Source organism: Bison bison, unplaced genomic scaffold, assembly GCF_000754665.1.
Source record: "Bison bison bison isolate TAMUID 2011002044 unplaced genomic scaffold, Bison_UMD1.0 scf7180017864180, whole genome shotgun sequence".
Taxonomy (NCBI): Eukaryota; Metazoa; Chordata; class Mammalia; order Artiodactyla; family Bovidae; genus Bison; species Bison bison.
This window is the reverse complement of record NW_011494752.1, coordinates 5,379,851-5,395,788: the sequence shown is the minus strand read 5'-3', so window position 1 is coordinate 5,395,788 and position 15,938 is coordinate 5,379,851. Positions and strand designations below refer to the sequence as shown.

General features: G+C 54.8%; 3 protein-coding genes across 3 annotated transcripts in view; 2 read left to right on the top strand and 1 right to left on the bottom strand.

Annotated features, from left to right (window-relative positions):
- Positions 1–1,279: 1,279 nt before the first annotated feature.
- On the top strand, positions 1,280–4,398 carry HOXB7 (homeobox B7). Its single transcript, XM_010842739.1, has 2 exons — positions 1,280–1,785; positions 3,536–4,398. The coding sequence occupies exons 1-2, from the start codon at positions 1,386–1,388 to the stop codon at positions 3,787–3,789; spliced, it is 654 nt and encodes a 217-aa protein (XP_010841041.1). The 5' UTR covers positions 1,280–1,385; the 3' UTR covers positions 3,790–4,398.
- Positions 4,399–6,625: 2,227 nt separating this feature from the next.
- Positions 6,626–15,938, bottom strand: part of LOC104990585 (KH domain-containing, RNA-binding, signal transduction-associated protein 1-like) — a 14,528-nt gene continuing 5,215 nt past the window's right edge. The window contains exon 2 of the mRNA XM_010842738.1: positions 6,626–7,720. Within this exon, the coding sequence (XP_010841040.1) occupies positions 7,434–7,720 (287 nt within the window). The 3' untranslated portion in view covers positions 6,626–7,433. The remainder of the gene's footprint in view (positions 7,721–15,938) is intronic.
- On the top strand, positions 8,299–15,693 carry HOXB6 (homeobox B6). Its single transcript, XM_010842736.1, has 2 exons — positions 8,299–13,772; positions 14,803–15,693. Exons 1-2 carry the CDS (start codon positions 13,358–13,360, stop codon positions 15,060–15,062), a joined length of 675 nt encoding a protein of 224 aa, XP_010841038.1. The 5' UTR covers positions 8,299–13,357; the 3' UTR covers positions 15,063–15,693.

Genomic DNA, 15,938 nt, shown 5'->3' with positions numbered 1-15,938 from the left:
GCCGGTCTACCGGCTCTAGCGCCCGCCAGGCCCGGCCGCGCAGAGGAGGGGGCGGAGGCTGGAGGCAGGTGGTGCAGTCCCTTGGCCCAGGGGCGCAGGGGGTGAGGGAGGCGGCTGCGCGCGATTGGAGGAGAGAGAAACGAGGGAGGGGAGCCGAGAGAAACCCCCTCCCTTCGCGTTCCGAGGCTGCGGGCCCCGGATACCCTCGCGCCCAGGCCACGCTGGAGAGATGCGCGTGGGCTGTTGACTTTGTCCCACCCCACCCCCCGCACCTCCCCCTTTGTTTTTGCGTGTTCTCTCTTGTGTGTGAGTGTGTGTGTGAGTGTGTGTGTGTGTGTGTGTGTGTGTGCGCGCGCGCAGGGGTAGAGGTTCAGTACCGAGCTGCTAAACTGACTTATATTTTTATTTTTCTCGTACTCTGGTGGGGGGAGAAGGAGAAGGGAGATGCTCTTCCCTGCCTCTCCCTTTCTGGGACTTGGCTACCTTCGCCCAGCGCCGAGGTGGTGGTTCACTGCCTGCCTTCCTTTTCTCGCTCTGCTTCTCCAGCAGCCACGCTCGACTGAGGCATCCGCCTCCCAGAATCAGAGCAGCATACCGGGGCACCCTCCTCCCTTCCTTTCTCTTCCCACCCACCCCACCGTCTTCCTTTTTTTTATTTTCAAACCTTTTTTTTTTTAAGCCATCAGAAACTACAGCATCCAACGCCCCAGGGGCTGGATCCCGCACCGCTGGGAGCACCCACGAAACCTCGCTGCATCCCTGCCCCTTCTATCTGGGCCGCACACAGAGAAAGCGTGAGGCCAGGCTCACCTCGCGCCTCACCTCAGGAGAAACGGACCAAGTCCGGACCAAGTTTCCCCAAAGGGCCAGGCAGGCTGAATCGCTCCAGATTAATAAAGACCTGGCCTGCCCGCCCCCACCCACCGGTTGTGTGCAATCTCTGCGTTTGTTTCTGGCTGGGTAACGGGCTGGGGAGGATGGGGCGGGGGTGGGTGACAACTCGGATCCCTCTCAGGTTATTTGTTTTCCCTTCCACTCAATCCCTTCCTCCTCCAAATCTCGCCTGCAAGCTGCCTCCAGCCCACGGGGGTCGACAGCGGCCCTGGAGTCCCCCAGCCCCAATCCATAGGGCCTGGCTTTCCCATTCATTATTGATCATATTTTATAAATCCAACGCCACACAATTTTTTCCACATTACCGGGAGCCGTGGGGAGGCTGCTCGGCCATTGGCTGAGGGGACGTCACGTGGGCGGGGTCACGTGGTCCAGAGAGGAAAAAGGGGGTCCTTTTTGGTGTAAATCTGGACTCTAATTCTGTAATATATCAAGGAATCTCGTAAAACCGACACTAAAACGTCCCTGCCTACAAATCATCCGGCCAAATTATGAGTTCATTGTATTATGCGAATGCTTTATTTTCTAAATATCCTGCCGCAAGTTCGGTTTTCGCTACCGGAGCCTTCCCCGAACAAACTTCTTGTGCGTTTGCTTCCAACCCCCAGCGCCCGGGCTATGGAGCCGGTTCGGGCGCTTCCTTCGCCGCCTCGATGCAGGGCTTGTACCCCGGCGGGGGGGGCATGGCGGGCCAGAGCGCAGCCGGCGTCTACGCGGCCGGCTACGGGCTCGAGCCGAGTTCCTTCAACATGCACTGCGCGCCCTTTGAGCAGAACCTCTCCGGGGTGTGTCCCGGCGACTCTGCCAAGGCGGCGGGCGCCAAGGAGCAGAGGGACTCGGACTTGGCGGCCGAGAGTAACTTCCGGATCTACCCCTGGATGCGAAGCTCAGGTAACGCCGCGCACCGAGCCGTCCCGAGCCGCAGTGGCCCGGGCACATATCCCGGAAGGCGCCCCCTTCCCGGCCAACCGCCCTTCTTCGCGTCCAGAGTGCTCCTGGTAGGAGATCGGACCCTGGGGACGCGGCCCCCCCTGAGCCGCGACACGGCGCGCCGCCCCCCTCCCATTTTTGCTTGGTGCTCTCAGGCTCGCTCTGCTTCCCTGGCGGATCCCTCTTCGCCGACGCCGCGGCGCTCTGAGCCCCCAGCCCACCCCCCACTCTTCCTCCTGGCCTTTTAGCTTTAAATATTTATCAGCCGCGCCGGCACGGGCTGGAGACGAGGCCGTTTGTCTTGCGGAGGAAGGCTGGGGTTTGCAGAGAATAGCCATTAGGGTCTCCCCCCCTCCCTTCACCCTTCCCCCGGCGGGGATCTCATCTCTGGGTGTGTCCCCTCAGCCCCAGCTTGGATGAGGTCTGGGGGAGGGGGCTGTAGCTCTGAGCGGTTCTCCCCTCCCTCTTTCCTCCCAGCCAACCCGCTCCCCCATTATTCCCTTCTGGACAATTAGAGGTGGGCTCTAGAGGCCTGGCGGGAGGAGGGGGTGTGAGAAGAGCTGAGGATTCAGTCAGGGACACAGAGGCAGGTGGAGAGAAGGGGGCGGAGGCCAAAAGAGAGAGGCTTTTGACTCCCCAGTGAACTTGGGAAGGGGGAGGCAGGAGAACTAGAGAATGGAGCAGAGGCCTCATGGGGAGCCCAGCTGACTTCCTCAGGTGCCCTTCCTAGCACCCCTGGAGAACTGGCCAACAAGTTTTCCAGTGTCCTTCCAGAAGGATGGATGTTCTCTTGGGGGAGAAACAAGGACTCCAAGAAGTCAAATCAAGAGTTAGAGAGTGCAGGCCGCTGAGGCAGCTACTGCAGAAACCCCAAGAGACCAGAGGCACTGTGGGGGTCTCCTGACAAGCCTGTCCCAGACAGCCTTCTTTGTGTTGCCCTGGACTCCAAGGCCTCTCTCAAGATCCAGGAAACCCAAGATATGTGGTCAGAGGCTCCCAGTCCAGCCAGGGTTGAGGGCCAAGAGAAGCCCAGCTCTTATTCCATCAGTATTAGTGGTCACAGTTCACATTACCTGCTCCATAATTCAACTGCCTTTCCAGCTGATTTATTAAAGCCCAAATTTTTCTGCTCATAAACATTTCAGCTTGGCTTTTATCTGACTTGAAATTAGGCCCCCAACCCCTCCTCCCACTGTCTCCTTCCTAGGAGGGCTGGCACCAGCACCTCCCCCAGCACAACCTCCCTCCAGCTTCCTCAGGGTTTGGGGCCTAACCTGGGAAGCTCTCCCCTGCCCATCTGCCCCCACCAGCCAGGTACTGAGTGTTCCACCCCAAACCAGGCTGCTGTCTCTCCTCTCCTCCTGTGCCTTCCCAGAGGCCCAAAGATTGCTTTGGAGGGCTGAGTTGTCTGGGCAGGTGGGCAGGCAGGACAGCCTGAACCTCAGCCACTCATTGGAAAGTAGCAGAGGGCAACTGCTCTCAGACCAACTCCACTGCGCCAAGGAAATCTGCAAATTCTCACCTCCTCCTCATTCCATAACAGGATGGGGGAGGGGGTAGACTGGACCTGTAAGGCGGTTTGTCTCCTTTTCTTTTTGCGAAAAGCCCTCAGGGCAGGCCTAGAGTCGCACTCCAGGGTCACTTGCATGGTTTTCCTTGTTATGGCTTATTCTGCACGCACTGACTTTTCTCCCGTAAATACTCTGCGCAGGGACCGACCGCAAGCGAGGACGCCAGACCTACACCCGCTATCAGACCCTGGAGCTGGAGAAAGAGTTTCACTACAATCGCTACCTGACGAGGCGGCGGCGCATCGAGATCGCGCACGCGCTCTGCCTCACAGAAAGACAGATCAAGATCTGGTTCCAGAACCGCCGCATGAAGTGGAAAAAAGAGAACAAGACCTCAGGCCCCGGGGCCGCCAGCCAGGACAAGGCCGAGATGGAGGAGGATGAGGAAGAGTGAGGGACAGAGAAAGGGGAGAGGAAGAGAGAAGAGAAAGGGAGAGGAAGAGAGAGAGAGAAGCTCAGCTTTGGGAACTGAACCAGGAAACTCAAGTCAAATAGAGAGGGAAAAAAAGCAAAAAACAAAACTATTTAAATGGAAAGCAGTTAATTTTTTTTTAAGAAGAGAAGGTGAAATTTTGGTTTCTTAACACTGAAAAAAATACTACCTATAGGAAAGTCCGTCAGGTTTGTTTTGTACTATATGGAAAGGACATCATCTACCTGTTCTGTAGCTTTCTGGAATTTGCCTCCCCCTTTTTTATGTCGCTAATTGTAAGGTCTTTGGTAAAATCTTGTTGTTTTGTAAGCCCCCTCTTTGATGCTGTCTTTGTGGTCTGTGGGTCTGGACTGTGTGTGGTTCTGGACTGTGTGTGGTTCCCTGTCTTCCTGAGCACTCTGCCTTCCCAGTAGTGGCACTGAAGGGGCCTTAGGGAGCCCCAAGGACCCACCAACCAGCTCAAGTGTACCCTCTGTGCAACTGGTCTGCCCACTGCTCCTTGCTCCTGCCAGCCCTGTGATCCTCTTTCCATTCTATGTATATCTGAAAGATGGAGAAATAAAAAATTAAAAATAAACATATGTCCTATTTTCTGTGTCTCTAAGGCTGGGAGTAGGTGAGAGATAGTCATGCATACCTGCGCCCAGCTTCTGCTGCGGCTCATTTCTTAATGTGCTGGTATCTGCTCTCTTTTTCCTTGGGTTCCTTGCTCTGGCCAGATACCACACATATGTAGCCCCCCCCCTTTTTTTACACATATTGACACACAAATGCACACAATCACACTTAGTTACAGGCAGACATTGCACATAAATATATACCTTGTCATACAGAGTCACAAACACCCATATTCATTATGTTCACAAATAAATATACAAGCATTCACACATTCTAAACCCTTTCCAGAACACATGTATTCACATTCACTCACACAAGTAAACCTACATTCACACTCACTCACGGACACATTTATACATACCAGGATAACACTCACACATTGGCTTATAAACACACAGACTCACATTTGCCCCCTAGTAAACACGTCCTTGAGTCCACAGGCTCAGTCACACACATTCACAAAACCAAGCCAAACCAAACCCCAGAGTTCCACAGACCTTTCCTCATCCAAGCCTTCACACCAGGCTGTGACTCGGCACCGCCACGGGGCACAAACATACAGAGCTGAAATCCAAAGTTCTAGGCCCCAAGCTAAGGAAGAGCAGAAGGAAAGGGAAGGTGACCACCCAAATCCACTCCTTCTCCGGCCGGCGAGTGGGTGGGCAGGCGGCGTTGGGCACAGGCCGGGCGGGCGAGCAGAAACCTCCCGACCGCCCAGACAGGCCTCCAACCTCGAGATGCTCCCGGCTTTCCGCTCAGCCCGCAAATATTTTCTGCAAGAGCTATTCGGTTATTTTATTTCAATTTATTTTACTTTCATTTAATTTACCTCATTTGAAATTGATCCACGGACCCAAATAGAACTTAAAACTGGGGGAGAAAAAAATGAGCGCCGGGAGCGAGAGGCCGAGCAGTGCGAGTTAGCCGGCTGCTGTGGCCGCATCCCGGTCGCTCTGAGGCCCGGCCGCCCGGCCGCCGGGCCTCCCGGGCTCCGCCGGCTGCCTCCGCGCTTTTCTGCCCGCTGTCCGCGCTGCCGGCAACCTGGAAATCTCCGGGGTACAGAGAAAGAGAAAAAGAAGAACAATTTGCGAGGGAGGTTATTTCCTTTCCTGAATTTGGGCGCTGGTAGCTCAATTCAAAATACCGGCGTATATCAGAGGACCTGGGAAAACCCGGGGTGAATTTGGGTTGTTTGGCTCCAAAACATCCCCTTGATTGAGAAATACCGGAGGATGCCGTCTAGACCTTCGGAGCTGATTTTTAGTATTTATTCGATTATAAATCCTGGCTTATTTAAATTTAAAAAACAGGCGTCGGGCACTGAAAGGGTAAGAGGATTGGAAGGAAGCAAGGTTTAGGAGAATCTGTTTACTCTAAATTTGTAAGTAAAAGGCTCCTAAGCCTGCGGTACCCACATTAAGGACCGCAGACCACCCCCTCCCCCCGCAGAGAGCATGGGGAGTTGTCCTTGGGAACCTGGGCAAGTGCACATTTGGACGAGAGAGCCAAGTGTCTGGGTCCGGCTTTGCTCTCCTCCAATTCCTGGGATGCAGAGGCAATCATTCGGTGGCTAGAGTGTCTGCCTTGGCCTCCATTAGGGCCACCTTACTTGGGACAAAAGCTAGGCCCTAGGGGAATCTACGGCCCCCACACCCGCAGTGCTACAAGCCCTCACAGGTGGGGTCCTGCCATCTATAGGGCTGGGAGTGAGGGGGGCATTCAGAGGGGGAAAGGGGGCTTTGATGCTTTCATTTTGCCCCGAGGCTAGTGGCAGGTGCGGGCATTGGCTGTTGCTCCCAACTCACCCCCAAATTGCCTTAGAAAAGACCCTGTGTGGAGGTTTTGGGGTGAATTTTTACTAGAAAAGAAGGACAGAGCTCCAGTGAGAATAGGGAGGTTCCAAAAAGAACCCCCTTCCCAGATGGATGCTTGTGCCTCCTCTGTCTGATTCCCCACACCCCAAAACTCACACCTTCTCAGATTGGGGTTTCCCCAAAAATCGAGAAGGAGAAGAAAAGAAGATGGCGACTGAGAAAAGGGTTGCTGGTGGAGCAGCCATGAAGAAATGCAATAAATTCCTTGTTGTTTTATGAAAATTTACAACTTTGTGATAGAAGTTTATGAGTGGTTGAATCCAGCGATTGGCCAGCGCCGGTCATGTGGCCAGGCGATCGTGAACATGAACTTTTTATCATTTCCCTGGTGGTTATAATGCAGCATTCTTTTGGACACCACACCTAGGTCGGAGCACTGTCGTCCTTCAGGGCTCCAGCCTCTTGATATTTTTATACTTCAGTATCAGCTCGATAAAGCAAAAGAGAGAGAGGAAAACCGAGGGGGAGAGAAAAGAAGAGAGAGCGGGAGAGAGAGAGAGAGAAGGAGGGGTGGGAATTACACAAAAGAGAGAACCAAAAATAATTTTAATTTCTAAGTTAATTTGCTTGCTGATCTGGGATTTTAGTCATCATGGAGAGTAAATGGACAATCTGCCCAGGACTGCAGCCTGATACCATTTTTCAAAGCCAGAACTTACTCCATTTTCTATGCAAATATCAGAAAAGCGAAACACCCTCTCTCCCAAGTCAGAGAAGGGGAAGCAACGGCTCTCAGGTTGGGACAATATTATCTGGAAGATGAAGAAGAAACCGAACGCTCTTCCCCGCCCCCCTTTTTCCCACCCCTTTCAATCGGAGGAAAGAAACCCCAAGGTCTGCAAAGGTAAGGGAGATTCTACAATTTTCTTCTTATTCTTTTGCATCGGTTTTGTAGGGGGTGGGGCTTGGGTTTGTCTCTCTCCCCCCTCTTCCAAGACAGGGCTGAACCCCACCTCTGGGCGCTGCAGGGAGAGGCTTCCTAGGAAATTCGGTGGCTGAGAGAGGGGTGGTTGCTTCCTGGAGGAGAAGCAAGGCAGGGAAGACGGTCGGAGGAACCGAAAGGGGCCACGGGAGGCGAGCTCTAAGTGGCCTTTTTAAGCTGGGAGAAGACGTTTAAGCTAGAGGGCTGCGAAAGAAAAGATAGGGGGTGTCTGGACTTGGGGTGCCGGCATAAAGCCGGTTGCTACGGCCTCTGTGGGTTTGCGCCCCCTCCCCCTCCCACCATCTCTCCCTTGTTCCGGCCTCCCCCAATTGCCCCGGCGCAGTTCTCTTGCCCGGTGCGGGTACGGGTCTCCGTGGCTTTCCGGCACCGTTGGCACGAGGGGCGGTGGCGCTGAGAGACGTCCTGGTCTCTGGAGGGCCTGGAATCTCCGTTGAGGCCAGCGAGGGTGAGCAGGCGGCTAGAGAGATACAGAAAGAACAATTCACGGAGAAATACTCACTATCTCCCTTCGGAAACATTTCTGAAATTAAAGGGCTGTGGGTGGAGGCACCCAAATTGAGGGAAACCCCCTCCTCCCAAGAAGCCTGCCTGAAAATGCTCAGTTCTTTGGCCACTCCCGTAGGAGGGAGGCTCGCTCTGCAAGGAGACAATTTTGTGTTTTTTAACGCGGTAGGTTACAGCGCGTTGGTTTCTGTGTAATACTGGTTCTGTACCTTGTGTTTTATTGGTATGGGATGTGTGGATTTCTGTGGAGGAGAAAATTGCCATGTGTGTCTGATGTGGAAACGTTTCAAACTTTCCTGGATCCAAATGTGGTGATTGTGAAGAAGCTGTTTAAAACGTTGTTGTTTTAGGTATGGAAACAAAAAAGAAAAATAAAGAGAAGAAAATTAAAAGAAATTCCCATTAGGGGATTTGATAGTGTCTGGACTAGAAAGCTGCCTGGCACTGAGCTCAGACAGCTAGTCTTGTCCCTCCGGCGCCTGATTCCATTCCTGAGCCAGGCCTGGGGTAGGGGGTAGGGGGTAGGGGGTGGGGGGAGCCGGGAGAAAAACCGTGGGGCGGGAAGCCTAGATTCCTAAAGTAGCTGGTGGGGTTGAAGAAGGCGCCAGTCGCTAGGTGAAGACTTAAAAATAGAGAGGGGTTCTGGGGAAGCTGCCAGCTGAGAGATAAGGGACTTAGGGCTCGTAGAGCAGGAGAGACTGTGAGTTAGTTTGGTTTGCAGAAATGGGTGATTGCTTTCCTCTTTTTAAGGACCAGATGCAGAGATTTCAATCTCAGGTCTCTGGTGGCCCAGGGATTGCAGGGTCTGGATGCGCATAGGGGAATATTGGCCTTCTCAATACTGAGCTGAGAAGAGAGAGAGCCACTTGTGGCGCGGGAGGGGGCCCCTGGTGGCACAGGTAGATGCCCTGGAAGCAGGCCCAGTATGGGTGCCTGAAGGGACCCCTCGGCTGCGAAGTCAGAGAAGTTCTCGGCCAGCACCCGCGGCACTCGGAGCCTATTCTCAAAGGAAAAATTCCCCAAACCTACCCAGACTAAAGGTCTTTTTCTCCTGTAGTCTTGCCGGGGTATAAATCATCCCTTAGACACTTCGCTCTGACCCAAATTATGCGGTTTGCTGCCATCTACCGTCGGTTTGGAGACATGCGGCTTCGGCGCCGCAAGCTCGGCGACGCTGCCTGAACCCGGCCCCACGCCCGGAGCCCCCAGCCGCTCAGGTTCGGCGGGATTCCGGGGACTTTCGGGCCAGATTATCACCTTCCGCTGGATCTTGGTTCCAGCTCGCCCACATGTGGATTGGAAAACGAGGATCCCTCTCTCTGTCAGGCCCATCCCAGCTCCAAACCTGGCGGCTGGCTGGGGGAAGCGGCTTTTTTCTAGGGCATATTTTAAAAGGACTAATACTGCATCTGGCGGGAATGGGGCCCTGAATCAAAGGGTTGGGGGATCAGAGTCGAGAGCCCTCTCCCCGACGTCCCCGACAAACTCAAGAGGGGATCACCAGGGCCGCTAGGGAGATCCATCCGAGGCCAAGGCTGTTCAAGGTTTATTTGGTTTTCTTTTCGGCCAAGGGAGGGGTCCTGCAAGGGAGGCGCCGGCCCGGGCAGTTCCACTCGGTTGTCAAAAGACAAACCGAGTCTGTGTTCTCCGGGTTGACTGGTGGGTCTTGCCAGTTCCTTGGCCGGTTGAGTGTATGGTGAAAGAACTGAACCGAGCTTTCTGGAAATTGTTGGTGTCTGCAAGTGAGCGAGTGTGTGTCCCCTTCCCCATTCCCAATCATTTCAAGCGAAATCGACACAAACATGCTTTGGGAAAAAGCGGGGAGAGGGGATCAATCATTAAGGAAGCAAACCATTGTAATTTCCGTTCCTGCCCGACTCCTCACACCCGCTGAAGCCGACTGCTTTCCCAGGAGGGGGTGGCGAGGGCGAGGGTACGCGCCGCTGCCGCCGAGTTTGAATATTGGCCCGTCTCACGGGTTACTGATTAGCTCGGGCTTTCAAGCCGCAGGAGGAAGCTCTGGCCGCTCCTTTCAAGGTGCTGTGGCCCCAGTTCCTGGGCGGGGGGCTCCAGGAAATTGCCTCTGGTGCCAGTCAGGCCTAGGTGTTACGGGGTCTGGAGCTGGAGGAGCTGCCGAAGTCGAGGGGCCCAGCGGTACTAGGGGCAAACGCGGGGTCTCTGCGGCCCGAGGCTCTGGCGCCTTGTGAGTCTGCCTCGCAGGAGCAGCCCTTTCAGCTTTTCAGCAGAGAGTGACTTTCTGGCGGCTGGAAGGCCCGGCCCAGTGCAGGAGCCCCCAAGGGAGTGCTCCCTGAAAGTCTTGGGCCCCTCGGAGGTTTTTCTTTCGGACAATCGGAAGGACAGATGGAGAGGGGAAGGCAGCTGTACAGAGGGTTGAAACCTTTAAGGGCTCTTAGGGTGCCCATGGGCCTGGGGAGAGGGAGCTGAGGGCCACTGCTCCCCTCTCCAACAGAGAAGATGCCATTCATTTGCATAATGGAAATGTCTTTGTACCTTGCTTTGGAGGAGCCAATTTTAAGGCAGTGTTCCCTGTAAACTGCTCTCAAAGATTGGGAGAGGCCACACTGCTCCTCTGGGAACATATATGTTCCCCAAGCCCAGAGAATCGTGGAATCTAGAGGAAGAATTGGGTTGAGATGTTTGAATTCACCCCACCCCAATCAGAGTTGAGATTGGGGTGGGGGAAGTTGCCCACAACTCTTAAGAGCTGGGAGTGGGAGGGAGCTTTGCAGCTAAGAGGAAGTGGGAAGCCTGGACAATGTCTTAATACCCATCCCCTCCAAACACCTACTGGCACATACCCTCCCTGAGATTACCAGTGCAGGAGAATTCTACTCTGGAGCTGAACACAACTTCGACATTTACCGGGGAGCTGGAATGTGTGTATGTCCACAGGACCACAGATTCACAGCTCAGGAAATTACAATTATAAGTCCTGCCAATGGGATTTCTATACAATCCTTCTGTTGTGTACGCAAGACTTAAAACACATTTACATCCACCTCTCCGTACACACACCTCCTCCTTGAGCAGGGAGAGACATCCCAGACCAGCAGATGGCTGTGCCCACTGTGTATTTATATGTTCCCTCTTGGAGACAGACCGACGACGGTGGATGCAACCACAGACAGATTCATAGAGATCTGACTCCAGAAGTCAGGCAGCCTCTGGCCCAGCCCTGCCTGCCTGCTCTTTCTCCCAAACAAACGGATCAGACGAATAAACGCTCATAAATACCTCTGGGCTTAGATAAGAGCGATGAGGCGCTATTTCCTTTCATGCCCGACTCCAGGCGCCCAGGCCCTGCCTTTGCGGCTCCATCTCACGACAGGCAACCTGCAGAGGTGAGGTTAATTTGGGGCTATGACTCTAAGGATAAGGCGATTGTTTTCGTGCTTCTATCATAGGGGAAGTCTTCATCTCTTACTGAATCTTATGTTATCCAGGCTTCATGGGAAAGGCCATACCAAACAGTCCTAGTTTGAGGACACTGTGACCAGAAAGGAGGAAGGGAGGGCTGAGGCCCAAGGCCCAGCCTCAGTAGCAAGGAGGAGGGAGGTACACAAGGTACTCTCTCCACCTTGCTCCTCCAGCCCAAATGTTCTCCATTCCTTTCCAGGAGTGGGCCTAATCACAGCTGGATTTGAGCACTTATGACTGCATCATTAGGAGGCTAGAGTTTATCTTTTAAAATCTGACAACCCCCACCTCCAAAGAGGGGCTAGGAAGTGGTTGATGGGACAACCAGGAATAGCCACTTAACCATGAAGGCACAGCAGAGAAGTTGTCCTAAGTTTAGGGAGCCTTGTGGGCCACTTTGCAACAACCAAGTTCCATCCCTGGTCACTAACCTCAATCCTTTACCACTTTTCCTAGTGTCTTGTGCCATCTTCAGTGGGCAGATTTGGCCTACAAAAAGGAGTCCAGAGAACAAGTCAGAGAAGGGTCAGCCTGGTCCCTTCATCATCAGGTTTTGTCCCACATTCTGGCCCATTCCTGGCCCCAGGTCCAAAGCTTGTCATCCTTTATGCGCATTAGAATGTTGAAAATACACTGTGGTTCAGTCTTCCAGGCTGGTTCCAATGCTCATTTTCCTAAAATAAGAGTCAGAGATGTACACACTCTCTCACACCAAAGCTTGTAGGCAGCAGGCTGGTGATACATATATGAGAGGTGGGAGGGATTGTAGAGATGCTGAGAGACAGAAGGGTAGTGAGCATCTGGAAAGGGGATACGGAATGATAGTGGTAAGCTGCCTGCTGCGGCCCCAGGAGGACCCAACCCTCCCCTTTATAAAATGAAACAAAAACTGTCTTGAGAAAGAATTAATTAAAAAAGAACTGTCAGCTTCTGGAGAGACCTGGAAAAGGAGCGATGGCTCCTCTCTTCCCAGTGGTTTCTCATTGTCTCCAAAATCAGGAGGGTTTGAAGACCTGGAACTGGTGGAGGAAAAATTTTTCCTGTACTTACTGAGGCACCTTTGATACCTAAGAATTTGTAGCCCAGGATATTCTAATGTCTTTTGGGGTAGGAAGTGGGGTGGAGGGAGGGTTTCAGGCAGGATAGGGATCAGACAATCCTCTCACCCCTCCTCTCCCTATCCCCTTCTTCCCAGTGCCCCTTCCTGTGCCAAGAGCAAGCAGTACATACTAGAACCAGGCAAGATATCTTGGGCAGCGGCAGCGGTAGCCTTCCAAGAAGCTCCTAGCCTAACCGCACAGCAAAAGGGAGAAGCTTTTAGGCTCAGACCCTCCTCCCAATTCCCAGTCTTCTGGGTCCTCTGGCCTGCCTCTCAGACTACAAGAGCTGTAAAGAGGCAGGAATAATAAGCCCAGGCTTGGAGGAGATGGAGTAGGTCTGAGAAACAGGAAAAACGGTTTTCAAAACCTGGGAAGGAGATGGTTTCTTCTTCTTTTGCTTCTCGATTTCTGAAAGCGATGCTAATCAGCGGAGAACTCTTCTCTCCTCCTACCAACACAAAACCCGAGAAACCAGCCTTCTCCTTTAGTTCTCTTCTAGGGAGACTGAGATTCCAGATTCCGAGATATTTATCCACCTTCCCTTGAGGGAATGGGGCTCAAGCAAGTCAGGGGTTAACTTTTCTGAAAACACAATTAACTTTTTCCTATTCTGCGTGGGGAGGGGAGGGATATATTTATTTAATCACTGGAGGATGGGGTGGTCTCAATCCAAGTGCTCCCTCCTCCCTCAAAGGCACAGACGCCTCTTTCGCAGATCCTACGTAGGTGGAACGGGACGCGTTGTGCTGTTGGGGAGAGAGAGAGAGAAAGCAGAAGGAGAAGGAGGAAAAAAGGTTGATAGGTTTGTGCGCGGGTCCCTCGCGCGGGCTGCGCTCCTCCTGGGTGCTATTTGACAATTCCTGCCTCTGCCATTGGTCAGTGTTGGATCAGATGGTTGTATTTCCTTCTGGCCCTCACTGGCACCTCGCCATCCCCCCTCAGCTAAAACCCAATCTCAGATATACTACTAATAGGCGCGGCGCTCGGACTATAAAACACAACAAATCATAAACCCGGCGGAGCAGCAGCGGCCGCGCGCGCCTCCCCTCCCAATGAGTTCCTATTTCGTGAACTCCACCTTCCCCGTCACTCTGGCCAGCGGGCAGGAGTCCTTCCTGGGCCAGCTCCCTCTCTACTCGTCGGGGTATGCGGACCCTCTGAGGCACTACCCCGCGCCCTACGGGCCTGGGCCCGGCCAAGACAAGGGCTTTGCAGCTTCCTCCTATTACCCGCCGGCCGGCGGCGGCTACGGCCGGGCGGCGCCCTGCGACTACGGGCCGGCGCCGGCCTTCTACCGCGAGAAGGAGTCGGCCTGCGCGCTCTCGGGCGCCGACGAGCCGCCCGCGTTCCACCCGGAGCCGCGGAAGTCCGACTGTGCGCAGGACAAGAGCGTGTTCGGCGAGGCCGAGGAGCAGAAGTGCTCCACCCCGGTCTACCCCTGGATGCAGCGGATGAATTCATGCAACAGTGAGTGAGACTTGCTGCGACCGCCGCGACCCCCGCGGGCTCCCTCCCCCCACCAGAGTCAGAACTAGAGAGCCCCAATTTTTCCACGGAGAAAGCATCTCGGGTTGGAGCTTAGGGAAGATTGGGCGCCTGCCTCGATCTCCCGCGCTGCCCTCACGCCCTCAAGAGTTGCAAAGTTTGCAAAGTCCCAGATGCACTCCGAGCCAGGGGGAGCGAGTGGGTTCTCTGCGAGGGCCAGGCCGCAACCGAGATCCGGGTCAGGGAGGCAGGCAGAGTCCGCGCAGCCACTGGTTGGGCTCTCCCTGGCGCCCCCAGCTCTGGCCCGGTCCCCCACCCCAAGACTGTTCATTAAAAACGGAGTACGTCATGGGAAGGGGGGCGGCGTGACGCTGGCGAGGGAGAGTTGAGTCTGTCCCGGACTGGTTTTCCCTGGGGGTCGGGGGCTGGGGAAAGAGGAGGCACCCGGAAAGGGGTGGTAGTCAGAGGAGGGGGGGGAGAATAAGGGGAAGAAAGAGAGGGAGCGGGCGGAGTCGGAGAGAGGGAGAAGCAGGCGCCGGGGTCTCAGGTTGGATTATTTGTCGGTCTTAAATCCCAAATTGATGTCCATTAACGGGACACGAAAGTGAGGAGCCCTTAATGCTGACTACGGATCGATCCACGTCATTACAGATTAAGGGCCGGAATCTATCACGGGGTGGTGGGGGAGCCAGATGGAAAAAAAAGATGCGTCTAGGAAGAGACACACCTGGCCAGTGCTTCTCCAGCCCCTCCCCCTAGGCTCAGGTGGGATTTAAAACTGCTCCTCCCATCCCCCCACCAAGAATCTAGACAGAAGGCAAAAGCCTAGGAGACCCGGAGGGAATCTGGAGGGGGCGCTGGAGGAGTGAGGAAAGGTGGGGGTGGGCAAGGAACCAGGGAGAGTGGAGGGCATCCCGGGACAGGCTAGAGTCCCCATTTGAGGGTCGAATGGGGGAGGGGGGGTTCTGGCCTTGGTAACCCCAGGCCTCAACATCTCCTCTCTGCGTAACAGGTTCATCCTTTGGGCCCAGCGGCCGCCGCGGCCGCCAGACCTACACGCGCTACCAGACGCTGGAGCTGGAGAAGGAGTTTCACTACAATCGCTACTTGACGCGGCGGCGGCGCATTGAGATCGCGCACGCCCTGTGCCTGACGGAACGGCAGATCAAGATCTGGTTCCAGAACCGGCGCATGAAGTGGAAAAAGGAGAGCAAACTGCTCAGCGCGTCTCAGCTCAGTGCCGAGGAGGAAGAAGAAAAACCGGCCGAATGAAGGCGCTGGCAGGGGGCGGGGGGACGCGAAGGGAGAGGCCTGCGGGGAACGGAGGGCAGCGAAGAGCTCCGGGAAAGGCTCTGAGGGCGGGGGAGCCTGGGGACCTGCTCTCCAGAGCGCGACAGGCGGGGCCCCGCGCTCTCCTGGACGCCCCCGCCCGCAGAGCGCTCCCTGGGCGCTGGGAGGCCGTGCTGCCTGAGCCCAGCCGGCACCCCAGCGCCGCCTCCACGCCCGCACAACCGCCTCCGCCCGAACAGGCTCCCGCGTGAGAACTGAGGACCGGACTCACTTGATGTTTCCTGGAAGCAGAGCAAAATGCTCTTGTCCGTGTCGCGTCTCATTTCGTCCATGTCGCCCGTGCACGGTTCAATGGTAGATTCGCAGTCCCCTCAGCGGGGGCCTCGAAGACTCCCTGACCCCAGACCTCTCTCCCAGCCCCTCCCCAAAGCCACTGGAAGGAGCACATACTACCTAGAAGTAAGAAGAGGAGCCTCAGAAGAAAACAAAGTTCTATTTTATTAATTTTCTATGTGTTGTGTTTGTAGTCGTGTCTTAGCTCTGGACGTGAAATACTTCGGTAATAATATTAATATTATTAATAATGATAATAATAATAAAGACGTAAAACCTCGCTGCTCAGTCACCTCTGCTCCTCCCCTGCCACTCCCCCACCCCCACCGCCACCCCTGCGTCCCGGTGCCGGAAACTCTGCAGCGAAGGCCGGAGCTCTGGTTGGCCCCAGAGGGCCAGAGGCGACTCGGAAGTTACAGTTGAGATAAAGGCTGCAGCGGTCCGGCCCAGGCTCCAACGCCGCGCCTCGCCGGTGCTGAGGCTCACAACAGCCTCTTCTCGTGCAGAACTGGGGGACGGAGAAGA